The sequence below is a fragment of the Prionailurus viverrinus genome, chromosome A1, assembly GCF_022837055.1.
Source record: "Prionailurus viverrinus isolate Anna chromosome A1, UM_Priviv_1.0, whole genome shotgun sequence".
Taxonomy (NCBI): Eukaryota; Metazoa; Chordata; class Mammalia; order Carnivora; family Felidae; genus Prionailurus; species Prionailurus viverrinus.
The window spans coordinates 106,397,139-106,424,708 of NC_062561.1; the positions used below are offsets into that span (position 1 = coordinate 106,397,139).

A 27,570-nucleotide genomic window follows, 5' to 3' on the forward strand; every position below is an offset into this window, starting at 1 on the left:
TACCTGATGGATTTTTCTTTCAGGCATTTGCCTAGACATACCATATATGTAGCTTTAACTCTCCTTCAAAGAAGAATGCATGCTGATGGCCAACTATCTGAAGAAAGAGAAGGGACCATATAAAAAGGACGTGTACCCAACAGTCTAGCAGTAACTACTCTTACTTTTTAGTCTGTCTCCATATCACATGTAACTGAGGATCTTCCTTACGTGACTGCTGAATAGCTGATTTTGTAATGGTGACAAGGAATCCAGCAAAGTTGATGGGGCAAATAGGAGTTGGGTAAAATAAATCCTACACGAAGCCTTCCTTACAGCACTGCGGCTCTCAGTTCAGGGTGCGTGACACTGCCAAGGCTCTTGTTCAAATGTGGATTCACAAGTCTGCAGGTGTGCGGCCTAGGAGCCTGAGGAGTTGACAAACTCCTTAGGTGAGTACTACAGTCTGACAGAAACTTAACAGCCTACTGCGGCACACAGCCTCGGAGAACAATAAGGAAAAAAGTATATTCCCATGGTATGTACCTTAAAATTTATTTAATAATACGGGTAAAGCTTTACTGCTAAGTACAACAATACAAATAAAGCATAATGGGAGACAGCAAAAGAGAATTATAGTAAAATTGCAGGTTCGGAAGCCCCTGTGGTTTCTGAGTCCCGACTGAAGGCAAGCAAGGTAGGAATAAGTGCCCTGTTGCCCAAGGCTTCAGGGCAAGAAGTGAAAACAAAATAAGTAACACAAAAAGGGATGGGGTACCTTTCTTTGTTGCAAGATTCAGTTTGGGTGGAAAACTGTGTGCAAATGAAAAAAGACTTTCTCATCAGACTGTATCAGGTCTCAAATGAATGGCTTTTTATAGGGCTTTTCCCGTCTTCATTTATTTACACGTGAAAATAGCCTCTAAGGTAGCTACTATTTGCAGAGGAGAAAACTGAGGCCCGCAGAGGTCAGCTAGTTTACCCCAAGGTCACCCGGGTGGTACAGTGTCCACATCACAACTCAAAGCCGCACACAGTCTGATTTCAGAGCCTTCACTTTGTAACACCATGTTTCTTTTGGCTGGCATGGTATCAGCACTCAAAAGTCACAAAATCCACTGATACACATATCCAAACATACAGATGCATCTCTCTTGCTCTGATTGTTTTTGTGTGTGTGTGTATAGACATACACACATACACACATCAGATGTAGTTATGTAGTTGTGTGGGTAGGGGCTGGGTGAGAACTCTGAAAAAAATAAAGCAGGAGAAGCAGTCTTGAGGGTGTACGTTGGAAGAAGACTGTTATATTAACAAAGGTCGTGAGGGAAGACCTGATCTACAAGGTCAACTCTAAGGAAAGACTGTAGGGTGGCAGATAATGAGAAGACAAAGATAAGATAGAGGCTACAGTAATAATCAAGAAGAGAAATAATATGGGCTTGGATGGGTGGGTTGCTGGTGGTAGGTAGTGCTGAGAAAAGGTTGGAATATGGATAAAAGTCAAATATAATCAACAGGATTTGCTGATGGATTCAATGGGTGTTTCAAAGAAAGGCATAAAGATGACTCCAAGGTTTTGCGGGCTGCTGATTGGCAAAATGGAACTGCCATTTGCCGAGACAGAAGTCATTCTGGGAGACACAGGTCCAAGCCAAAAGACAGCAATTCCGTTTTGGCCATGTTAAGTTTGAAGCATCTATTGGACATCCAAATGGAGACAGCGTGCAGACAGTTGGAAATATAAGTCTGGAATTAGTGGGGAGGTTGAGGAAGGAGACGAACATGTGAGGGTCAATGTAGAAGCCATTTAAGTGTGAGTGTAGACAGAGAAGCCAGAAGGTCCAAGGACTGACCAGGGTGACACTTTAAGCTGGAGGTCAGGAGGACACAGAAGACACAGGGAACTGAGAAAAAGGGGTCAGAAAAGTGAAAGGAGAAGAGAAGGCCAAAAATCGAAAACTTCTTGAGAAGGGGTGAGAGAAGAGCACTGCTAACAAGTAAAGATAAGAAAGAAGCAAGGATCACTTGTTACCAGGGAGACCACTGCTCTTGTCATTGTCATGTCCATGTCACTGAGGACAGCACACAGACATAAGCCAACGATGAGAGAAATTGGTCTGGATCACAAAGAGTCATCCCATGGCTGAGCAGTGTCATCCAGGAAAGATTAATCAAATGTATTGTTCCATTACACTGAATCATTTTCAACCAGAATACAATGAATGGTCTTTTCAAGCAGTTTACGGAACAGTTTATGATTAATTTACACTTAGGGAGTCTGCAGAATATACTCTAAATCTCTCAACATTCTAAGTATCTCACCAGTTTCTATATGCTCTAACTTAATTTTAAATTAGTAATCGTATCAGGGAATTTTTATTCAGTTCTAAATAGAGACATTGGGCTGTAATGAAAAAGCGGTGTGCAGCCTGAGCACTGATTAGAGACACTGTCTGTCCTATTACAAATTTTCCTATTTTTTTCTATGTATGTTTTACAACCTATTTCCATTTTAAAGCTAGAATTCTGTTTTCAATAAAAAAAAAACAGATAAAATTATGTCTAAAATTTTAAAATATTAAGTAAATTTCTTTGCGAGCAGCCCTAGGCTGGGATATTCAAGTTTGATCATGTCCTGTAAAAACTCCCAACACACCAGCTGAGAAAAATATGGTGGTGTTTAGTGTCCAACATAATGACTCGGGAGTAAAAAGTCTTTGTTCCTTTTTCATTAATAAATAGAAAGGGAAAAGGCCAAAATAAGAGAAGTCTTTACAATGAAGCAAAAACTAAGGTACTTTTGATGCCCAAGTGGCATACAGGTTTAGTTTTCTGCGACATTAATTAATCCACATTAACTGACAATTAATTGACATTAATTAGTGCAGACTTCATTTCCTTTGCACAATAAAATGACTCCATTTCAGCTGGCAACTGTGGCCTAGCAAAAATATTTCTGCCTTTCCGGGATCCGACTCCACCCCTCCCCCAAAGGAATTCTATAAGAAAAAAAGTAGTGCCCCAGGCAGATGGCAGTCTGTTTCCTAATATGGAAAGCGAGCAAGGCTCAAATTTCACCAGCTGTACCTCACGGGGAGCTGAAGAGCTGGCGTTTCCAAAGGGAAGGTTTTCATTGATAATTTTGGACTAGGTCTTTTTTCTTCATGTAACAAACAGGTATTCTAACATCCAGCTCAATGGTATAAGCATCAGACATAATACTGAAAATACCATTGTCTTTCACAAACATTCAACTGAAAATTCATGCTGGCTAGATAACAAAAACTGACAAATTACTTGGCACTGTGCAAAACTAAAATACCTTCCGATCTGGAAATATATATATTTAGTTTACTTTAAAAGTGAATACTAGCTAACCCTGAGAACTGTCCTATGTCTGGCCGACGGGGCCACAGACAGTGAGACAGTTTTCCCTATTACATGTGCTGAATTGCTTCTTGCAATAACAGATCAGACTATCTTGTTTTAAGTACATCCTACCATCATTATCACAAACTGACCTTAAATGTTTTGAGACCTATAAAAAGATACCAGTTTGGAAGTTTCAGCATCTTTCTCCTTAAATTTCCAACAGCGGGAAACGTTATCTTTCCTTCCTTGGGCCTATACATTTAGGATTGATGGGGAAAATGAAAAAATAGTAACTTCCCTCTATTTGTTTAAAGGCCTCCAATTCTTGTCCTATTAACTGAGACCAAATTCTATCACATTATTGTTCTGAATCGTGTTATAAAAAGTATGCAGCAGGGATTTGATTGCCTCGGTTCCTAAGGCATTCTAGGGTAGCAAACATAAATTTGTGTGTGGTATGCAAATGCTCATGATCTACAGCATAATGTATCATCTACTCATGTGACAGGAACACTTCTTAGAAGCTAACAAAATTCAGAAGCCCGCCCGCTTAGGCTATCATGTTTTACTCCGACCCTGATAATGAGAGCAAACAACTCAAGAAACTCCTAATTACTAGCTTCCTGTAATCATGTTCCGTTTTCATCCACAGTAAAGCCTGCGGTCTCTACTTATGTTGGCAGTGAAGCTGAAACACCAGCCCTGTGTATGAATCTTACCAATACAGATCAATCCTGTTGAGCTGAGTTTGCTGCCAGGAGAACATTCACAATTGAAAGATCCAAGGTTGTTCCTGCAGGCCCCATTGACACATGGGTTGCTTTCACATTCATTTATATCTACAATCCAGGAGGAAAAGATTCTGTTAGAACTGCCATGTGTTTCTGGAAAATATTATTCCAACAAGCCATGCTATGCCAGAATGTCTGGTAAACTTGGCTGTTGCAATTTTAATATGGATCTAGGAGGCATAAAGTGAATGGGGAACGGAGACATGAATTTTATAGCATGGATACATGCAGACAGGACTAGGGGCTCAGTAGGACTACAGGAATCAGCCCAGTATTGTGAAAGGATTTAGTACGTTACTTGCCACTCTTTCACTACCACTTTGCACAAATTGGGATTGATTTCCCCCACAATAAGACAGAACTGTCCTGTGGGAAATCTCAATTCTGAATGGATGGAAAACAACCATATTCCTGGGTACAATATGCTGGGCACAAAGGTTGACTGTTTCTGTCATTTGTGGCTCTGGGAGGTTTTAGAAGAATTAAAAAAGCCTGTGTTAGAGACAATATATCACAATGCTGCCTTTCATTCCAAACTCCTGGAAAAAACTCAGGAAACGAGGGATGAAACTTTAATACTGACTAGAGTATTCTCTTTCAGTCTTCATCTACTTGCCTCTCTCTTTAGCCTGTTTACATTTACACGTTTGGTGCACAGACTTTAAAAAAATCAAAACAAAAACAAAACAAAACTGATTTTGGTAAAATAAAAAAAAGAGAACTTTTAATTGCTTAAAACACACCTTTGCTGTCATTAATCTGCTTTGAATCGTTAATCAACTCAGATAGCATAATCCACACAATCCTTACTGACTGTCATAAGTAAACAAGCACACCCATGTTCTCAAGTGGTAACTAAAGCAATTGTCAAGCCAATAAAATTAGTTTAACGGGAGTTAATTACAAATAAATACAAGCTTCAGTCCAAGTACTAGAAACAATACCCAAAACTGACTCCCAGTATAAACTCAACCATTCAATTTAAAGAAAGGATACAGATTTTTTTTTTGTACTTGGTTAATTATGTGAAACAGGTCAGCATACCCCAAGGCATTTTTTGTTGTTGTTGGCCACAAGCATTTCTGAGCTCACCAGGGTACTTTTTTTTTTTTTTCCTAAACACCTTTTTTTTTTTTTTTTTTTTTATGTTTTTATTTATTTTTGAGACTGAGAGAGACAGAGCATGAGCAGGGGAGGTGCAGAGAGAGAGGGAGACACAGAATCCGAAACAGGCTCCAGGCTCTGAGCTGTCAGCACAGAGCCCGATGCGGGGCTTGAACTCATGACCGTGAGATCATGACCTGAGCCGAAGTCGGACGCCCAACCGACTGAGCCACCCAGGCGTCCCAACACCTCTTTGAATTAAATAAAAAATACTATGTTGAGGACAACATAAAAATAACCAAACGACTGCAATGCTTGCTCTTGAATGCCCAAGTCAAATATAAATTAAATTGCTCCTGAAAAGCCAGGGCTCACTGTTGACTCGCAAGTCTATGGACTTGAAACACAAATTTAAAAATCAACGTGGAAAACAGGTATATACCCTCTTTGCTACTTCAAAATTACTAAGGAAGTACCTAGGTACTAATTTAATTCTTGAAGTAGAAATTGAGGAAATATGAATGCATCTTTTTTTGTTTTTAATCAGTTTGTTTGTATCAAGAAATCCTCTTAAAAGAAAAATACAAGAGCGGGTTTTGTAAATATTGCACAGATTTAAAATGAAAGCATCTATTCCAGAGTACTGCAATTCTTTTAGTAAAAACACAACGGGAAGAGGGAACCAGATAGTCAAAAAAAGAAGCAGATAACTAATCTGAGGACAAACTATATATAATTCACCTATGAATTTCATTTGTAAGAAGCTCCTAAAAAAAGCAAAATGACAATTATCATATATTTTGAAATCCCTATTCTAAATTAAGCAATTATGAACTCCCAAACTATAAACACACACAATGACAGCTACAAATATCAATGGTTTAATTTTTCTTTAAATACAATGTTTTTATGTTACAAATGTCATGGAACCAGGAATTGAAACAGTTCACTGTACATTCCTGGAAATAAACTTCAAAGCACATCTGGTTTACATTTAACTAGTTATGTCACTGGAAACACAATCTAAACCACAGTGCTTGCTGTAAAAATGTTAACTTTCACAGACTTGTGGAGCTCAAACAAAAAAAGTAAAATAAATTTTTTGAAACTTTAGTCTGAACTATCAGCGGAACTTTATTATTACTGCTATTTATTATATATTTAAAATAGCCTGTTGAAAACATGAACGACAAGCAAAATTAGTGACTATAGTAAATATATACAGAGAAAGCTGGAGTCTCCACTAAATCTGCTAATAATTCCCAGCCTAGTCTTTGGAAATTAGTTTAAAAAGGACAGAATAAGGAGAAATGCTTCAGGCAGACACATTTACTATGTGAATGCAATGGCAGAAATGAGAAGACCCAAGGGAAAAAGACAATCGTGGCCTTCAAATCTTTTTTTTTTTAAACACTTAATAAAATGCAAATGACTTAACAGTGGGAAGAAAGTGAGAAAAACTATTTGGTTAGGCTTCTCACAATAAATCACTTTTATTTCCACAAATGCCATCAGGCTAGAGCCAAAATATTTCTCTATCATTTCTCTTCTATTTACATAACATGAGCTTCGTTCTTATGAATGACAGATACGAAATATATTTCATATTAAAGAAAAGGCTTAGATTTATCATGAACAATTATCCTTTGGACAAAAGTAAAGAGCACTCATTCTAACACTGTTGCCTGATTTGGTCCCAATGTCCCTCATATTTATATAATCATCCAACCATTTGCTTAAACACCATTTGCTCCTACGCTTCAATTGTTCCTGCAGGCAGGTGAGACCCTGCCTTTTATTTATGCGTTAGTACCCTTCACTTCCATCTTGCTTGTTACAATGGTGGGAAAATGCTATAAAAATCACTGACAATTCAGTGTACAAACACAACTGGGACCAAACTGATTCAAAGACACCATCCACCTTGTTCCCCATTATGTGCCTCTCTCAAGACAGGACTAAAGGGTATTTTGACTGGGCAGGGAAACTAGTTCATCAGCTTCCCTGTGAAACCAAGAAGGTATCCTAAGCTGACATGCTTTCAGAGTTTCCTGACCCTTAAGAGAAGCTCATCCTCACAAACACAAAAGATAAAACTGATCAAGCACAATGGGAAGGAAATGCAGAAAGTTGGGAATAAAGAAAAAAACAAAACAAAATAAAACATTACAACTCTTGAAATCCCTTCTTGCTGCCTCAAAAAAAAAAAACCTATAGAGGAAATATGGCTAGAGTATTTTTTTTTTTACAGAGTATGTTTCTCAGAGCAATTCTGAAGGATAATATAGGAAACACTCTAGCTGAATACATTGGTGACACCTGAGCTACTTAAAAAAGACAGCTTTTCAGCAGCATTTGGGGGGCTCAGTCAGCTAAGCATCCCACTTCGGTTCAGGTCATGATCTCATGGTTCAAGGGTTCGAGTCCTGTGTCAGCCTCTCTGCCAACAGCTCAGAGCCTGGAGCCTTCTTCAGATTCAGCGTCTCCCTCACTCTCTGCCCCTCCTCTGCTCACACTCTGTCTCTCTCAGAAATAAACATTAAAAAAAAAAAAAGACAGCTTTTCTATCGTTTCTGCTCAACTATGGAGAAGATGAATCTTCAAGTACTTTAGGATTGAAAGAAAGAAGTGTTGCTCTTTGAGGAGCTCCTGCAAGAGGTGGGGGCAGTAAGGGGACAGGTATCAGGACTGAGTTTAGAGAAACTGCCTTTTATACTTAGGGTTTTTTTTCTTATTGTTTTGTTGTTGTTGTTGTTTTCTTCAGGCTTATTGGTATTTTTCAATGGTCCCTCCAATTCAATCCAAACTTAGAATTGCACTTTGTAATTGCATTTCATTGACTTCAGCTGAGTCACTTGTGTTCTGGCATCTTGTTCAAGCCCTAACTTGTTTCAGTTCACAAGAATGCTTTGAAATGAAACAATAAGAAGAGAGAATGGTAACATCTTTTTGCATCATATTACTACTGCTGTTTTCTTGGCTATGGAGTCACCAAAAAAGAACTGTTTCAACAGAAAAGGAAAGGTCTATTCAAAATAATTAAAGATGGAATCTTTTTTTAAGTAACTTTGGCAGCAGTTTCTGGATTTGAGACCTTCAGAGGACACTTGTATAGGTGCCCCCTCCCACCGCCCCCACACTCCCCAGGAAGACTTAAAAAGAACAATGACTAGGAGTCAGACAATGGATTATTCAGAAATACACAGGACTTAGATAAAGAAACAAAATCATAATTGAATGCCCTGCTTGCTTAGCTGGTATCTCACTGAAAATGAGGCCCTTTGTCATGTAAATAATTCACACAGCATCCACTATATATACAAAAATGTGGTTAAAAGAAAGAAGTTTTTAACCAGTGATTTACTATCAATAAACCTAAATGGTAACTTTTAAATCATCAAATGGCAAGGACAATTTCCTTAGACTATACATTTATTTATGGTGACCATTTTTACTCAGGCCCCAAATATTTTCTGGGCCAATCTCTGAGGTGTATCAATCAATCCTTAGAGAAAGTGCCTCAGGGCTGACTCTGACATTACCTGCCAGGTTTCCCCGAGGCTAGTATATGACAGTTTTTAAAAAGAGAAAAGAAAACAAAAAAAATATCTGACATTTAATTTCAGCAAGTAAAACAAACTGGCTCCTTTCACTACCCCCCCCCCCCCACCCAAATTTCAAAATGTTTGTTGATATTTTACCTGAATGGAACAAAACTGATGGGTTTATAAACTGGGTTAGGTACATACTATTTCTTCTTTTTTTTTATTAATTTTTTTTATTTTACATTTATTTATTCTTGAGAGAAAGAGACAGAACGTGAGTGGGGGAGGGGCATAGAAAGAAGGAGACACAGAATTTGAAGCAGGCTCCAGGCACTGAGCTGTCAGCATAGAGCCCGACGCGGGGCTGGAACCCAGAACTGTGATCTCATGACCTGAGCTGAAGTCAGACATTTATCCAACTGAGCCACCCAGGCGCTCCTTCTTTATTTTTTTAAGGTATATTTATTTACTTAAGTAATCTCTATACCAACCCTGGGGCTGAAATTCATGACCCTGAGATTAAGAGTCAGATGCTCTACCAAATGAGCCAGCCAGACACCCCAGTACAGGTGATTTCTCAAAATTGATAGATGAGGCTGAAGGAGATCATTGAATTTTAAAAATATTCAAACAATACTCTGTTCACTATCTTTTTTCATCAATGTACTTGACAAACATCGATGGCCATCTAGGTACTTACGCTTCACAACTAGGCAAGCAAGACATCTCTTACCTTCACATGTCTCTGTCTCCGTTCTGAACACATACCCAGGTGGGCACGTGCAACTGTAACTTCCAGGCGTGTTTCTGCACAGGCCATTGTCACAGAGCAGTCTGTTTACCAAGCACTCATCAATGTCTGAAAACCGCCATTCAAAGACAGGAGAAACACATGTTGAAATGAACAATCCGATGACCAATAAAGTTTTATTTTTATTTTTATTTTTCCTCATCCCCTCCTTGATTTCATCTCTCCTTTTAAAAAGTTAATATATTTTTAAGTGAAGTACAGTTGACATGCAATATTGTATTAGTTTCAGGTTTACAATATAGTGATTCAATATTTATATATATCATGCAATGCTCCCCATGGTAAGAGTAATTACAATTTTTTTACAATATTATTGACCATATTCCCTGTGCTGTACTTTTTATCCCTGCGACTTATTTATTTTACAACTGGAAGTGGACACTTCATTTAATCCCCTTTGCCTATCTCACTGCCCCGCACCCACCCCGCCAAAAAGACTTAGTCTCTGTGCCCACAGTACATTCCTTGATCCTAAGCAAAATATATTCGGTTTTACTTGTACAAGAACATTCTTATACTGGTGCCTATTTTGAAAATGTTCTTAAGTCCCTGAATGAACACACACACACACACACACACACACACACACATACACACACACACTATATATTTGAAAGCACCAATGAAATACATCAAAAGATTACTCACTCACCTATATACTTGTTTATATATAATAAAAACAAGAGATGATTTTAAAAAGTTTTTTTAAATTAAAATTCTAATCAAAATGCGTTAAATGGCACTAAACAAAAGGTGCTTACTACTCTTTTTCCATTAGGTTTTTACTTCAGACACAATTCATTATTTATGGGGAATTAATGATCTATTTTGTATATTCTGTTAGAAGTCTACAACAGCCTAGAAAATATTATGTAATGCTCAGGTTTAAGAAGCTCACACTGAGTTTTATCTTCATGTCCGTGCTCATTTTTGCAAATGTAGTTAATAACAGAAAGAAATAAAAAATGAAGTGTGGGGAGCATAGTTCCTTTAACCTACAGTTATATTTTTAGTCTCACGAATAACAATTGTACCTTACCAAACGATATATATGGTATACTGTTGTAAAAATTTGGAAAACAGATATTGGAAAAATATTTGCTGTACTTCTATCAGCACTGATAAATATTATTTTTTGTGTCTTATCTGATCTTTTTTCGTTTGGATGTTATGTTTTTGCTCCCATTCTGACTTGGTAACACTGTATTTTAAGCAGTTCCATACACTTCCCAATGATGGTGTCAGCTTGCTGCATCACTAATTATTTACCTACCATTCCATGCTTTGGGTTAAAATGTGTTTCTCAAAAAAACTTAGGTTGAAGCCAGTATGTGACCTTATTTGGGAAAAGGAATGTTATAGAAGTAATTAAGCTAAAGTGAGATCATTAGGGTAGGATGTAATCCAATATGGCCACTGTCCATAAAAAAGGGGAAATGATGTGAAACAGAGCAGGAAGATGAAGTGAAAAGACACGGAAAAGATGTACATGTGACCAGAGTGATGCAACTGCAGGTCAAGGAACATCAAGATTGCAGGCAAACACCCGAAGCTAGAAGAGCAAAGGAAAGATTCTGTCCTGGAGCCATTAGAGAGAGCATAGCCCTCTGAATACCTTGATTTTGGATTTCTGGCTTCCCAAATTGTGAGACAATAAATTTCTCTTGCTTGAAGCAACTCAAACTTTGTAGGTTTTTTTGTTTTTTGTTTTTTTTTTTTTTTACAGCAACCCTAGCCAACTAAAACTAAAATCTGGCCTCATTTTAATTTTAAAATGTAGTTCTAACTTTTATCAAAATTATGCATATTCTTACTTTAAAGAGTCAAGTAGTGCCATGAAACATGTTTAGGGTATAAATGCTCACTGAATCTCCCTGTTTACAGTAGCGTGCCCCTGTGCTCAACTGTGTTCAGCAGTTATGCTGGAAGCAACTTTTCTTCTGGTGAATATCAGGTAGTAGGTTTACATGTTTTTATAAATGTTCAATAATCTTTGGCTGGTGCCCTTCCTCATGAGTGTCAAAATCCATTATAAGCATATGATATTTAATACAGACTTACACATCTATCTGTACATATGTCTTCAACTCAAGATCAAATGAATATATTCAATAATGAAATTCAGTGCCATAAGGGCTGAAAAATATTTTTTTCCTAATCATAATCATCAAAACTTGGTTTTAAGAGTCATCAGTGATTAGGTGTAACCATTATTATGTATAATGATGAACTGATAGCATTCGCTTTATAAAAATGGACTCAGTGCTCTATAAGAAAACCTAAATTCTTCACAAATTCTCGAATAGATGAACTAGGTACCTGCGTTTTTATAAACCTTCTCTTATAAATTACATAAAGAAACAGCTATGTTTGGATAGGTTGTAGCAACTAGTTGCTTCCTTGTAAGTCAAAGTTTTCTAAACCTGTAACAGTTCATTTTCTTAACTTACCTGCCTTGTTAACTCTGAAGTCCCTTTCTTAGTGGAAAAAAAAAACTGCACCATTTAGATATATGCAGAAATACAAGACAATAATGGAGTACATATCTATTCACTTGGGAACAGAATGATTTAAATACTAAGTTCTGCCACTAAAAAGTTTGTTATTTTGTAACAGAATTGGGTGGATTCCAATAGCTTTATTTCTCTCTATAAGAAGGAAAGAGAAACTGTAAGATCTGCAGTTTTATTCACTTATTTGTATTTCAATTTCTCTTATAATCCATGAAATGAAACTATACAAAAAGTTCTCGTATAAATACAGCAACTTACCAATACAGTTTCTTCCAGACGCATCTGGCTCGTAGCCACTGTTGCAATTACAACGGTAACTACCACGTAAATTTTCACAAATTCCATTGGCACATATATCGGGATCCAAAGCACATTCATTGATATCTGCATTAAATGTTGAAAGTTTAATGCTCACAGATATTGCGTTGTTTGTTGACATATGTAGGCCTAATAAAGATCACTCAACATATAAAGTGTTTAACTCCGCAAACCCACAATTTGCCTGGCTTTCACAAGGGGAAAGAAAATGAAAATAAGGAATAAGAGACTGAAATTAAGGGATACAGGACAATTCCCTGGTAAGTTAAAAGAAAAATGAAGGGAACTGGCAGAAATTCAAAGGACTAAACCACGTAATGTGCCTGCATTTATGATAAAATTAATAAAGAAATTTACAGGCTGTTGGCTTAAAATCCAAAGGAAAACTTAACTCGATAGGTATTATAACCATCTAATTAAAGGACAACCATTTATTAGGGTGACTTATATAATTTTATGGTCCCCAAAGGCATGGAATATTTCTATTTTATTATCATTTTTTTACAACCAACTAAGTAATATGATACTTAATAAATGTTTCTCATTGTTGACAAGTTGAAATTAATGGAGAGGACAGTTCAAAGATGGATGCTTGAGAACCCAATGTTTTATAAGAAGCCATCAACAGTGAGTACTCTGTTGGCCGTGGGCAAGACCTGAAGAATGACGTGCTCGTCTGAGCAACCCAGTACTTGGAACAAGTGGCTGGCTCTGTTGCAGAGACCATATTGAGAGGGGATTTAAAAAATGGACATAGTATCAAATTTTGGTCATGATGCTCAAATTTTAATCTTAACAATTGTTTTCCAGAATGTGGAAGACCTTAACATACCCCAGAAATGTTAGCTTTTTCATTTTATTTTTGGGACAAACATCCTTATACAAGTTGGTTTCTTTACTGTGGTTTCTGGTGTTCATGGCAAAGATGCAGTATTACTGTCAACTCATCTAAAATGTGTCTAAAATCTTCTCAAACACAAAAGGAGAAGAAATACATACATACATACATACACACATACATACATATATACAGTGAAAATTAACAATACCCTACAGTTTTCTTAAAAAAAAAAAACACACATAAGAAACTGTATGTGTATACTATACATGGATAAAAGAACTTTAAAGTTATAAACAAATTTATTTAATATTCAATGTTTCATGGTGGCATTTTGTTAATCATATTGCTGTTTAAAATAAGAAAATGTGAATGAATTTCTTATTTAAATTTAGAAAGTTTCAGTATTCTTAGGCACAAATAATCTTCATTTTTAGGGTAGTAAATCCCAAACTTGATCCATATCAAGTATCTCTTAAGGATTTTTTAAAATCATGTCAGCACCACTATTTAATATTTTCTCTTTAAACGGACTCACTTTTTCTAAACCTAAATACCAACTTTAGCCTCTTCTTAAGCAATGGTACCCACAAAATTACAGGTCTAGTTTGCTAGAGACATTTTCAACGTGTATTTAAAAGTTAAATATTTACCTACTATGAATGTGGCATCTACATACATTTAATATATCTAGCTTATAACCACTATTCTAGGAGATAATTTATCTTATTATTTTACACTGATGTTTTATGAAATACTCTCACAACTCATGTTATAATCATAAAGCTACTAATGTCATAATTACTGTAAGACTGAATATAGAATAGAGTTACCTCTTCCATCCACAGTGATACCTACTCCACTACTACAAAGACCATGAAATTCAGCTGGAAGATAAAAAAAATACAGAAATGAAAAACTCTATAAACACTATCTCTCTGTATACAAGTCACTTACATCACTCCAAAACTACCATGAAGAAAAATCACTGGTAATCATTTTTAAAATGAAAAAAATAGTTACTGTTTTCCAGCACATAATTACTTTGACAATTCCAAAATCATGGATGAGCATAAAAAAATAAAACTCACTTGTGATTATCACCCTGAATATAGTTAATATAACGATAAATGTTACAAATATATTCCACATTTGGAAACTTAAAAAAAATCCAAAATAGATTGTAGAGAATGCTTTTTAACTCTTTTTCTCTCAGTAACAAAATAATTATAGAGAATACTTATATAACAGCAATACTTACATACCAGCATTTACCATGTGCCTGGTATTCCAGCATTTTCTAATAGTTTATTTAATTCTCCCAATATTACAAATGAAACAGACATTTTATTTAAGTGTGGTTAACACACGATATTACATTAGTTTCAGCCGTAATACATTGTGACTGGACAATCTGATACGTTATGCCGTGCTCCTTACAAGCAAACCTACCATTTGTCACATCACCGTTACAGTACTGCTGACTGTATTCCCTTTGCTGTACCTTTTATCCCCGTGACTTACTCATTCCAAAGCTGGAAGCCTATACCTTCCATTCCCCTTCACCCATGTGGCCTAACCCTTCACTCCCTCACAACCATTAGTGTCTGGTCTGTGTTTACAGGTCACCTTCTGCTTCTGTTTGTTTGTTTGCTCTGAGTTTTAGATTCCACATGTAAGTGAAATCATATGGTATCTGTATTTCTTTCTCTGACTTCTTTCACTTAGCATAACATCCCTAAGTCCATCTTAGTTGTTGCAAATGGCAAGTTCTCATTCTCTTTTACAGCTGAGTAATAATCACAAACTAGATACCATTGCTGTCCTCTTTGACACCTGAGAACACTCAGGCAGACATGTGAAGTGACTCCCCAGATCACAGAGGCTATAAGGTGGGGAGGAGGCTTGGATTCTCAGCACTGTGTCACAGACATTTCATGTTCATATCCCACTTAATCGACTATTTACTGTTTTTACTCAGTTATGTGGATGCACCACATTTATTCAGTCTCATAATGATGAAATCAGGTTTGTCCAACTTTCAGCAATTATCATAAATAATAGGAAATTCAATTATATCAGTACGTTAATCTCTTGGAAGTCAAACTGCTCAGCATTTATGACTCTTTTTAAGGCTTCTGATACTCCTCTTCTCCCTACATGTCCCAGGCTAGCCTTCCATCAGCAGAAGAGAGTACCCATATGGAAAAAAGCAATCATCGACACTTTACCAAGCTAATGAACAAAAACGACGTCTTATTTTAATTTTCATTTTAGCACATCCTTTCATGTGGCTCTCTATTTGCTTTTGCATTTTGTGAAATCTTGTTTGCATACACTGCGCTTTTTTCTACGGAGGATTTCAACTTTCCTCACCAATTCGTGTAAATTCCTTATAAATTAAGCAAGATATTTTTCCAATTTACATGTGTATTTTAGTCTTTGGTTTCTGTTCTTGCTAGTCCTTTACTATCACAAGATTACAAATAGTTTATATATTCTATAAGAAGGTTATTTTGTAAGGTTTAATGCAGGGAGCTAACTTCATATTTTTTCTATTATTTTTCAACAATATTCATTACTTAGTTCAACCTTTCCTCACCAATCTAAACGTTATCTTTACTGTATCCTACATTCCTATTTATAGTCACAACTGTTTCTAGATGCCAGATTTTATTAGCTCACTCACCTTTTCATCTAGCCTTGTTACCAATTTTTGTACATCTTTCATAGTATGCATAATTGACTTAAACACTTTTAGGGCAAGATGTCCTACCTTAACTCTTCTTTTTAAAAAAATGTCCTGCTCAGTTCATTCCAGAGGAAGGCTAATGCTTTGCTGAGATTTGAACAATCCCTTGAAGATTTTCAACACAATTACAAGCCATTTCCCTTGGCTGGAATGCATTTCTTCCATCTCCTACCTGCAATGTTCTTATTCCTTTTTTCAAGATGAAACTAAGCAGATACCCACCCCCCGCCCTGTGAAGTCCTTCCCAGCTTCTCCAGACCACTTACTTCTCCTTCCTGTGTGCTCTCCCAGTTCCCTGTTTATGTCCTGCTTGTTAAAAAATGTTTATTTATTTTGAAAGAGAGAGAGAGAGAAAGAGAGGGAGAGGGAGAGAGAGAGAGAGGCAATCCCAAGCCAGTTCCACCCTGTCAGCTCAGAGCCCGATGCGAGGCTCAGTCTCATGAAACGCAAGATCAAGCCCTGAGCCAAAATCAAGAGCTGGACACTTAACCGAGTGAGCCACACGGGCGTCCCTATGTCCCTCGCAAGGCATCAATCACACTAAACTGTAGTTTATACATTTGCCTGACTACACTCTCAAGTTTTCTCAACTTTAAAGAAAAAAAGAGGTTGTGTTTATTTTTAGTCCCTACTATACTTACATAAATTCAGTACAGATTATGTAAAAATATTAATAAACAAGAGTCAGAGAAAGAATTAGGCCATGTAATGTGACTCTATCTGTGAAAAAATTAGTAAATGATTATTACTCACTTAGATTACAGCCTAAGACCATGCTGTGGCTAGATTAAAAATAAAATCAGGCTCTCGTGAATTCACTATAACCTTGAAAGTGACAAGTGGATTTTATGCTGTTCATCTTCACAATGATATTAAATATCAAAAACTCTGAGGAGTAAGGTATCCATATAATAAATATGTTATAACACCCATAATTGCGTCAACAAACACATTCCTCTACCCCCTGTGTGTACTCTCTGTGCGGGGATCATAGATAATAATACAGGACACATTTCCTCATTCTATGCCTCACATACCAACAAAGACTTGGAGGTCTTCAACTGAAAATAACGACAGAACACTTGAGAGCTGATGTACTCTTTGGCCAAATATCTAACGCTACCTTTCTAGATTCTTTATCAGACGTGACACAGGCAAACAGGACTACCTGAGTTTTTCGCAGGGCAGGGTTGGCAGGGCTCTCCAAAACCGTAGTCTGGATTGGCGCAGCAGCATTCTGACTTGGTCACCGCACCGGGGAAAGGACGGACACAAGCTCCCTTCTTGATCCCGCCGTAGCACGTACTGCGCATGTGAGTATCTGCAGGAGGAAGCGGAGTGACAACTGGAGATGGTGAAAGAAAGAGATTTCAAAACTGAGGGTTTCTATGAACCTAAGGGGCTACTGGATGGGAAGCCTTTAAAGGGCATTTGCCTCTTTTCTTTTTCTTTGTATCTTTAGCATTTAACGGTGCTCAGAAATGAATAAACGCATGCTTGTAATGTCAACAATACTTTTTTTTTTTTCGACAAAGTTTTACGCACCATGCAAGCATTCGTTATCATACTTGAGCCCACAGGCCTTTCGTGGAAGCAGGAATAATGCCATCATTTATAAACATGACTTTGAGCTCTAATCACTGGCTATGCAATCCTCAAAATGACATGTGCTATTTCTATTTTGGAAGTGCTTAGGAACAATGAAGTGCCTGGCTGTGAAATTTCTTACTTCAACTTTCTGAGTTAGGAGGCCTTTCTTGTCAACCCCCAGTTTACTACTGTGACTATGTTTTAATCTCAGACTCTCAAAAAACCCAGTTATTAAAAAAAAATGGCCACTGCTATGTGTCCTCAGTATTGGGTTTGTTGCTTTGCAGACATGATCTCACTGAACATTCTGATCGACAACTCCACAGGACAGCGATCATTATCCACGTTTTATAGTGAGGAAGGCAAGGTTCTGAAGGATTACTTGAGTAGCTCCAAGTCCTACACCACCCACTGCTCATGCTGGAATTCATACTCAGGCTGCGCGACTTCCAAAGTCCTTCCTCTTTCCTCTACATCATGCTATGTCCCAAAGAAGCATACCCAGCTTACGCCCTCACTCTGACGCCTCATACAATATGCTACCGTTTTGTCAGACGCTCAATGGTGAACTATAAAAAAACTCAGCTCACCAGAGAGGCCAGAGAAGCTGTATAGTGTGTAAACCAGACACTGGCATAGTTATTCGCAACTTGTTGGAAATAGTTTTATCTGCTTATTATAACACAAAGTAACCGGAGTCACCTGCTGCTTATGATCTGGTGATGTTTCTCATTAAAACGGTAAGCTTTATGGCTGCACTAGACAATAAGATGGGCGAACACTCACATGGAAGAAGACATGAGATTCACCACAACAACCCTACAGACAAGACATGCTGCCCCTTCTGCTTCTGATGAGATGGGGTCTGGCAAAGCCAGCTCAGAGTGACATAACAGAGCAGGGTTCCATTCCAAGACAAGTATGTACATATACAACATAGTGCATCATTTCCAATAGGATTTTGTGAGTTGAATATGATTTTTGTGATAATGACATCTGTTATCTCAGAAGGCATCACAGAATGGTCAATTTCATTACTGTTTTCATGTTGAGAATATAATCCTTTCACAATTTCTAGAAGGAAGTCGATAAAAAGCCTATGGTACGTGCAGGAAGAGTCAGACACATTATGTGGTGGCCTGGGTTACAGATTAACGCAGTTGTATAGAATACCCAATACCACAAGGTCCATGAAAAGGAAAGTAACATAATATATGTGTAGGTTTTAGGGACATGAACTGTCTTAGGCTCTGGTCCCTATGGGAAAGAGCTTACTTAAAATACTTAACACACCCATCACCCATTAAATAAGGATAGAGTTTATATAATAAATGAGACTTGTTTGTTAAGCAGTAGGCACAGTGTGTAAGACACACAGGAAATACTCAAAGAATATGGTGACTTCCTTATTTCTCTCTTCTATTTTTAATAAGGACAGTCAACCTTCTCCTGTTAAAGGTTTCAGACCAGAACCATAGTGCATATACTCTTCACATATAACTGAGACACTGCTTACAGGTGGACAGGGTAAGAGGCATCAGGACCAGCAGCACCATCAGATGTGCTCATATCAGATGTGCTCATATCAGATGTGCTCATATACATGTTCTGGAGAGGGATTGGAACTGAATGCTCCTGACCTGTATCTTTTCCATGTTATCAATTTTCTCCATGACTTATCTTACTTAAAAAGTGGAATTTTTAAACAAGTTGCTCAGATTCTACACACCAGTGGTAAAGTATGGATGCAAAATGCTCATTCTATTTTATGCTTCTTTTTTTACTGTCAGCTTTTCTTTATTGCTTAAAGTAGCAACTCTAAGACAATACCCTAGGTGTGATGCCATGATTCTAATAGAACAAGAATAACTAATAGCTAACTTGCTGGGGATGTGTTAGATTCCAGACACCATTCAAAGCTTTACACAAAAAAATCTCATATTATTTTACTTAATTTTCAAAAAACTAATGAGAAAAAGAGGCAGAGAGAGATGATGTATCCTACCTATGGCCAAAGAGCTAGTAAGGAATACAACTAGGATAAAGAAAATTAACTGATGTTGAAATACTCTTAAGCTCATGTAGGAGGATGTTGGAAAGGAAATGGAAGCCAAAATCCCAATTTATATTATAATATAAATATCAAATAACAAGGTGAATTCTGAGACTACACCCTGAAGGAAGTGGACATGGAAAATAGTTGCCAGGTCATGAAAACCCTCCCAATTATCGAAGACATAGTTTTAAAGAGCAGCAATTAAGAAGAGTATTTTTTGAGGGGGAGTGTTTTGCAAGAGCTGGATTATGAGTTGGGGGACTACCATCCTCACCACTGGTCCAAAGAGAAGAACTTCACAGGGAGCAGGGGGAGAGTTTCATGCCTGCCTCTGCCTGGCATACCTAGAGGCAAAAGTGAGTGACTGCTCTTCCTATGGGAGGGACAATGGAGGGAGGTGAGTGAGATCCACCTCCATAATGAGGTTAACATGGCAAAAGGATGGCAGGTCATATGGACTAGACGTGGGCCACGTTAAGAGGCGTCCTAACACAACAGCATGGAGAGGTGATGAGACACCCTCAGACAGAGCCTATCTGAAACAGACTGCTCAAAGACCAGAAGGCAGAGGAGTAAAGCCCCCAGGAAGAAAATGCAGTGTCCGCCTCTCAGTAAGGGCAGCCAAATGCCTCTGAAGGAACTATGAAATCAAGGGGTGGCTTTAAACATCTGGGAAGCCGAGAAACCTTGAAGCAATCCTGAAACGGTCACCAGTGCTCCTGCTTCTTCCCTCCTCCTGCACTTTGACCCTTGTAGAGTCAGAAAGCTTCTTGCTGATGAAGGTCTGAGCTTGCAAGGGAAACTGTAACTTCAAGTCAGGTTCAGAATATTATCTCTGGGCATTCTAATTTCTATACTTAACATTGTTTTCATTACCTAAAGTAGTCACATAAAGTTTTGCTATTTATGAATAGTAAAGTTATAGGGTTGCCTGAGTTCTCTTCCTTACTTACTGGGTGAGTGGTTTCTACTGAATAAATTTAAAGATACTTTTTAAAGGGATGCAAGAGACCAAAATATAGTTGTCTTTTGTTTATGTCCTGTCTGTGAGCCATGCTTCTTCAACATACCAATTACAATAATAGTTTAATTTTTTGAAAATAAAAACCCACATCTCAATGTCTAAGAAAACAAACTGAAGAAAAATATATAATTGATAATAAGTAATTAATAAGAATTAATAGTAGTGATTCATTCCTAACTTCAACAATCAGTGCATCTCAAAAGCATCACTAAAGGCAGAAGAGACCAAGAAAGAAGGTCTAGCAGGTGACAGGAACGGCAATATATAATTTTATACCCAGAACAAATGGTGTTTTTATTTTAAAAAGTTTAAACGACCACAGTTGTGAAAACCTGGAGGCTATGCAACAATGTCTGATGCCTTTTCTGTATGTGGCAAAGATACATGATGATTTGTGTTTGGACACTGAATTCCTCATTGCTACTTATACGTTGGTTGCTTAAAGGAAAAATAGTATCTTCCTCCAAAACTGGTTTTGTACTCATCATACATTTCAACAGAATCATTCCGGTAAAGGAAAAGGGCAACTTTTTGTTTAAGTATATTAAAGCAACTGAAAATATTTTAGCTTCCTGAAGCAAGAAGGAGCTACATTCTTCTGGCTGCTGTATTTAAAATATCCCTGAGTGAAGTGCTGACAATCTTGTAAGCTGAAATAAATCCTAAATTGGAGACAGTAGATGAACTTAAGTGGACAGATTATTTCCATGTGCTGTTGCTTCTTTTCTCCCCCACTTTTAGGGATCCAAAGGTTTTGATTCCCATAGGGAAGAATAAAGTATTATCACCTATGTCTAAGAAAGAATTTCATTTCTGTCATCTACACTCCTAAACAAATAAGGGTGTCTGCTTTCTACAGAGTCACCTGAGAAACAGCAGGTGCACAATGGCTAATGCCCCCTAGGGGTCTCAGGAAAGCCTGCTGGAGAGAAAACCACATTAAGTGTATTTTTACAATGACCTCACTCTGCTATTGTTATCTTTAGGACATATGGTTGAAATGCCATATGGTCTGAAATGCCAATGACATTTTTGATTTGCCTGCCTCTTTAAAACTGATGCCTATAACTCTGATTTGCATGGAACCCATTTGGCAAAAGTACCCCTTTAAAAACCAAAGTAATTTGGCATGGTTTAGAATAAAATATCTATTCTCTCTCATATTCTGCCCTTGTTTCTATAGTTAGCTGCATAGCGATGAGGAATAACTATGTAAAAATATTTCTACCTTTTGACAGAAGTCCAAGTTCTAAGGGAGAAGTTATTTACATTTTAAATTGTTTGAGCTTATTTAAATATATTAAATAAACAGGGCTTATTTAAATATAACCATAATCCCCCTTTCATCTTAGTCGTTATGAATTACAACATCTAAATCCATTGTACTTAAAGAGTCAGCTAACATTATCAAGGATTCTGATTTAAGGATGATTTCTTTTCATTTTTTAAGGATGATCTCCTTTTTTCTTCTCCTGCCTTAAAAAAAAAATATGTATTTATTTATTTTGAGAGAGACAGACAGACAGTCACATAGGGCTAGATAGAGAAGGAGAGAGAGAATCCCAAGCAGGCTCCACACTGTCAGCACAGAGCCCAATGGGGGGCTCAATTTCATGAACCATAAGATCATGACTTGAACCGAAATCAAGAGACAGACAGTGTTTTTTTTTTTTTACTTGCATCTCATCAGAGTCTTCTTCAAGGAGCTAGGTGGACTCCCTGTACATTTTTTAACCCACTTTACTGAGGTATAATTCACGTACCTAAGAATTAACCCGTTTAAAGAGTACAATAGTTTTTTTTTGTTTTGTTTTGCATAGTCACAGATATATATAGATACAGATATATATATACAGATATAAAGATATATATATATAACCATCACTACAACTGATTTTAGAACATTTCACCACCTTAAAAATGCCTTTAGCTACCACCCCCTTATCCTGGCATCCCCACCCTCTCTGTTCTAAGTAACATGAATCTGCTTTGTCTCTATAGATTTGCTTGCTTCAGACATTTCATATGAATGGAATCATACACTATCTGGGCTTTTGTGAGCGGTTCCTTTCACTCAGCATCATGTTTTCAAGGAGCATCCATACTTTCGCATTTAGCAGTACTTCCTACCTTTTTATGGCTGAATACTTTTCCACTGTATGGATATATTTTTGTCCGATTTTCAAAGACCATTTGGACACTGGAGAACAATTCACTTACCAACACACACGCGTCCATCCACGCCCACAGCCAGGCCTGGGGGACAGTCACAGCGGAAGGACCCTTCATTGTTGATGCAATGCCCATTCATGCAGATTCCTGGGGTCTGGCATTCGTCAACATCTGTCCAGGGGGAAACACAACTCAGGCCATTACTGGGTAAACTTAACCTTATTCCAGAGTATGCCTGTTGTCATCCCTCTAGACTCACAACCTTCTGTTTTCCATTTTATAATTTATGGAAGCACACATAGATGTGATAACAAATCTCAGGTCTAAATGCAACTCTTTCAAATGCATTTTCAGAAATACTGACTCAAAGTTGCCTCACTTTATCCATTAGGAAAAAAAGAGCCTTACACACGCATCTTTCTTTATTTATATGCCAATTCTGTTAACTACTAAATGATATTTAATTCAAGTTAAGTAAAACAAATTCTTAAAATTAAAGTAAATGTTTGTAATTATCTTATTTTTTAAAAAGTTTATTTATTTTGAGGGGGGTGGGGAGAGAAGCAGATACAGGGAGAGTGAGAATCCCAAGCAAGCTCTGTGCTCAGAGTGCAGGGCTCAATCTCATGAACCATGAGATCATGACCTGAGCCGACATCAAGAATCAGATGCTTAACTGACTGGGCCACCCAGGCACTTTTATTTACACACATATAAAATTCAAACTAAAGAGAGATGCCTTTTTAATATTAACTTGATCAAGTCATAATAACAAAATATGGAGCATCTCTTAATTTTCAATCTGCTCAAGTTTATCACATGTAACCCAACAATCAATGGCTTCCCTGAAAGATGAAACAGGCTTCAAAACACAGGGTCGCCAAATCATGAACATTTTAATTTGCAGATGGCACTATCTCTAATAAGAAAATAAATTTAAAAAATTGCAAGACAGCAAAAACTGCTGAGATTTAGGCCATATTTATATGTGCATGTAAGTTTCTGAGGAAATACTAAAAGTTACATGCTGTAATGTAATGTTACACCCTGCAATAATACTAAACTCAAATCCTGTGTTAAATCCAATTCAACCAACCTTGAGCTGACATCTCGGTCTTGATTTGAAACAGCAGAGCTACAATCTTTCTACTGAATAATGTACTCCCCTTTCTTGAATAGTCCAGAAGCTATTTTTTATTCAAAAATACAAGAATCAGTCTTGAATTTTCTCCCTCAACACTCCCTGGAATTTTGCTGAAATTATTTGGTATTCAGGTAAGCATGTAATGGAAGGCAGAAAGGAGTCAAAAGTTGATTTCATCTAAAAGGAGAAAACTGAAAAAAAAAACTGCAAAATTTATTCCATCTTACTAAATTCATATTGTGAATAGAAACCTAATATAGTCTTATTTATTTCCATGAAGCACTTCTTTGCTTACTAAAGTTATCACTGGAGCTTAGCTTTCAAAATGGCTTTATAAACAAAACTGATAGGAACAGTCAAATTATTTCTTCACTACGTCGATGTAAGATTTTTAGATAATGATATAGTCACGATCTGTAGATTAGTTTGTGGAAAATACATAATACAAAACGAGTAATGAATGACTGGTTTTATTACACAAAAATGAAAACCTCTCAAGATTTCTTGCTTCCTCTTTTTTGTTTAGGCATGGGATACAGAGAAATTATTTCTACATTGTCTCTTCCAGACTTGCTAGAACTGGTCTGTCATTCCCTTAATTTTTCCCATACCATTATTATTTTTGTAAAGATATCACTGTTCCTAGACCACAATGTGTGTTTTTCTAGGAAGCTTTAGACACCTGCCTCGCTGAATTAGCAGCAGACGTGAATAATATGAAATCCGCATGAAGAAACTGAAGTAATTCTTGCATGATTCATTCACACAAAAAAGATGGTTTCAATCATGGTAACTTTCCTATCTCAGAGCCATACATACCAGTACAATAACGCCCATTTGGAGCCAAGACAAATCCTGGTTTGCAGATGCACTTGAAGCTACCATCTTCATTAATGCACATGCCATTCAAACACATGTTGGTAGTCGTACATTCATCATGATCTGCAGGAGAAGAGCAGAGTTACTTACGCCACTGGCCTTGGGGGAGCTGGCTCCCACTCCTTCCATTAATAATTACCAATCACATTCTACTACATAAATAAGCTATGTGCTCACTGATTTTTTTTTCCTAATCTGAATGCCTACCAAGTGAGAGCCAATAGTGTGGAGAACATGAAGGGTCTTTAGCGTAAGGGACAAGAAGGAAAGAATTAAGTAAATGTTGTGCTTAGTTGTTATTCAAACCACCCGAGAAGGGTTTTTACTTTGATTAGCAAAAATGTTAATATGACTTCAGGGGTACAAGTGAAATGAACTGGACTTTCATCATTGGGTGAACTATCACCAGTTGCTGTGTGAACAGATTATTTGTGTGAGGTACTGATACCTACTGCATTGCCAGACACTGTCAAGATGTCAAATTTAGAGATCGGATTATCACATATGCCAAAAGGTTTTACATTCCCCCAGACTGGAGCTCAGGGGGGACCTTTTCTAACCTCTGAGTATTGTAATGGCAAAATGTGAAATACTGTAGGTACTAATAATTACCTATGGCAGAAGAAAAACTGTTACTTTTAATCAAACATATACTGCACAGAAAATTCCCAGAAGCAGTACATTATTCATTGTTATAACATTTCCAAACAATCTTTCCTTTGACTTTAAGGGTCTCATTCTAAATGCATTTATATTTTACCTAAGTCATCTGAAGAATTCTCACACGTGTGTTGTGTGAGCTTATATGGAAACAGCATATATGGTTCTAAATAAAAATGTATATCCCTTAAGAATCTTTTGCAAAGAAGCAGGCAGTTTCCATACCAACACAGTTTTTTCCATCTGTAGTTAATTCAAAGCCGGCATTGCAAATGCACTGGAAACTTCCATCTGTGTTCACACATCGACCGTTTTTACAAAGGACCCCATTCTGGATACATTCATCGATATCTGGGATAATGAAGAATGGCCAAACATTACTCTTTTACAGTAACCACAGATAAAAACAATAAGGTAATAAATGTGATGTTCAGTATCCAGTCTGTGTGTCTTACACACTATACCTAAGATCGTGTTGCTTCTTCAGCAAAATTTCCATCTCTCACCAGCTTTTTTTTTTTTTAAAGTCCTGACTTAACTGTAGGTGAAGAGGGAAAGAAAGAGAAAAATGGGTTGGTGTGTGGAGGGAAGCTAGGTGCGGGTGGGCAGTGCAATGGAATGGCTGGTGTAGCTCTTTTGGACACAATGGTCAAAGACCCCCAAATTCAGAGCAGACTGTTGACTAAGAAGACAGGACCGTCAAACTATCTGGGTTAAGAGCAAAATGATGCAACCTGCCGGGTAAGCTTATCTGAGCAACTACTCGTGGATGAAGAGGAAATGAAAAAGAAGACAAGCAGAGTCACGTGCTAAAAGAATTCTGAGATGAATCACTTTGGAAGAGGGTACTGAGTGTAGCAACAAAACTGTGATTCAAGACAAGGCCTGACTTCGTATCGGATTATGTGTGAGCATCAAAGGAGACAGTAGTTGAGAACAACTATAAATCTTGAGCTCCATTATTCAGACAGCAGTAAGGCTGCTGATGTTATTTTGAGAAAGGAAGTTGTGATCTAGGGAAGGGAGAGAAACTGAATTTTGCAAAGCCAGATAGCATGTTGCGAGGGTTATATATGCAAATAGTGTTTATGTTTAAAGGAAGCACTTCTGAGGGGAGCATAAAATAAACCTGTAGTAATGTAACAGCACCTACTTCATTCCATGTCTTATTTTAATATAAATTTACTTTTAACCTCAACAGCCTGGGTCACTGTATTTCATGGAACATTTTCACATGTGAAAGCAAACTGCCTTACCAATGCATGCTTGCTTAGTAGGAGTCCTCTGGAATCCAGCATGACATTTACAATAATAGGATCCAGGTGTGTTAACACAATCTCCATTAGTGCAGGGATTTGATGTGCATTCATCAACATCTGTGAGCGGCAAAAGAAACCATTACAGACTTCACTCCATTTCTAGAAATGTTTGTTTAAAGTACATTGAGGCCCCCCAAATTTGAGAGAAGGCCAGTCAGTGGTAATAGTCTAAATAGCGGAGTATTTATAAATGAATGAAAATTCCTTTCTTCAAATACAGAGAGGCCAGTCTAGAGATTTACAAAAATATTGCCTATTGGAAACTACAAGGGAATTTGCTTTAATCAAGAAATAATGATTTTTCAATTTGAAAAATGCACAATGATTAAAAGCTCTGAGAAGCCTTCTTTTTTTTTTTAAAGCTGACTGCAAAGTAATAGCCGTGAGTTCCAAAAGGCTATCACGCTTACAGTAATCCAGGCAAGTTAATAGCCTCTACACAACCTCATAGAGTATTAGAAACCCAATGAAAGATGTTGTAAGATATGTATGTATGTCTTCATACTGTCAATTTTACTAGTTTTAAAACAAGAGAATGACAGATTGTGGAATTTCTGTGTTATTATTTGTCGCCCTCAATTAGATATGTAACTACGTAGGCACCAAGGCTTGGTTATTTCAAGTAACATAGGGTGGGACAGAAAATGGAAATTAATTAAAACAACGTCTATCATATTCAGCAACCTCAGATTTCTTT

General features: G+C 37.2%; 1 protein-coding gene across 2 annotated transcripts in view; it reads right to left on the reverse strand.

Annotated features, from left to right (window-relative positions):
- The window catches only part of FBN2 (fibrillin 2), a 257,700-nt gene that overhangs the window by 85,341 nt on the left and 144,789 nt on the right, over positions 1-27,570 (reverse strand). For both annotated transcript variants that reach the window (XM_047859972.1, XM_047859981.1), the window contains 9 exons: positions 26,811-26,930; positions 25,780-25,905; positions 24,835-24,957; positions 22,920-23,042; positions 17,198-17,350; positions 14,111-14,164; positions 12,380-12,505; positions 9,531-9,656; positions 4,077-4,196 (listed from right to left, as the gene is read on the reverse strand). In XM_047859972.1, coding sequence (XP_047715928.1) covers positions 4,077-4,196; positions 9,531-9,656; positions 12,380-12,505; positions 14,111-14,164; positions 17,198-17,350; positions 22,920-23,042; positions 24,835-24,957; positions 25,780-25,905; positions 26,811-26,930 — 1,071 coding nt within the window. The remainder of the gene's footprint in view (positions 1-4,076; positions 4,197-9,530; positions 9,657-12,379; positions 12,506-14,110; positions 14,165-17,197; positions 17,351-22,919; positions 23,043-24,834; positions 24,958-25,779; positions 25,906-26,810; positions 26,931-27,570) is intronic.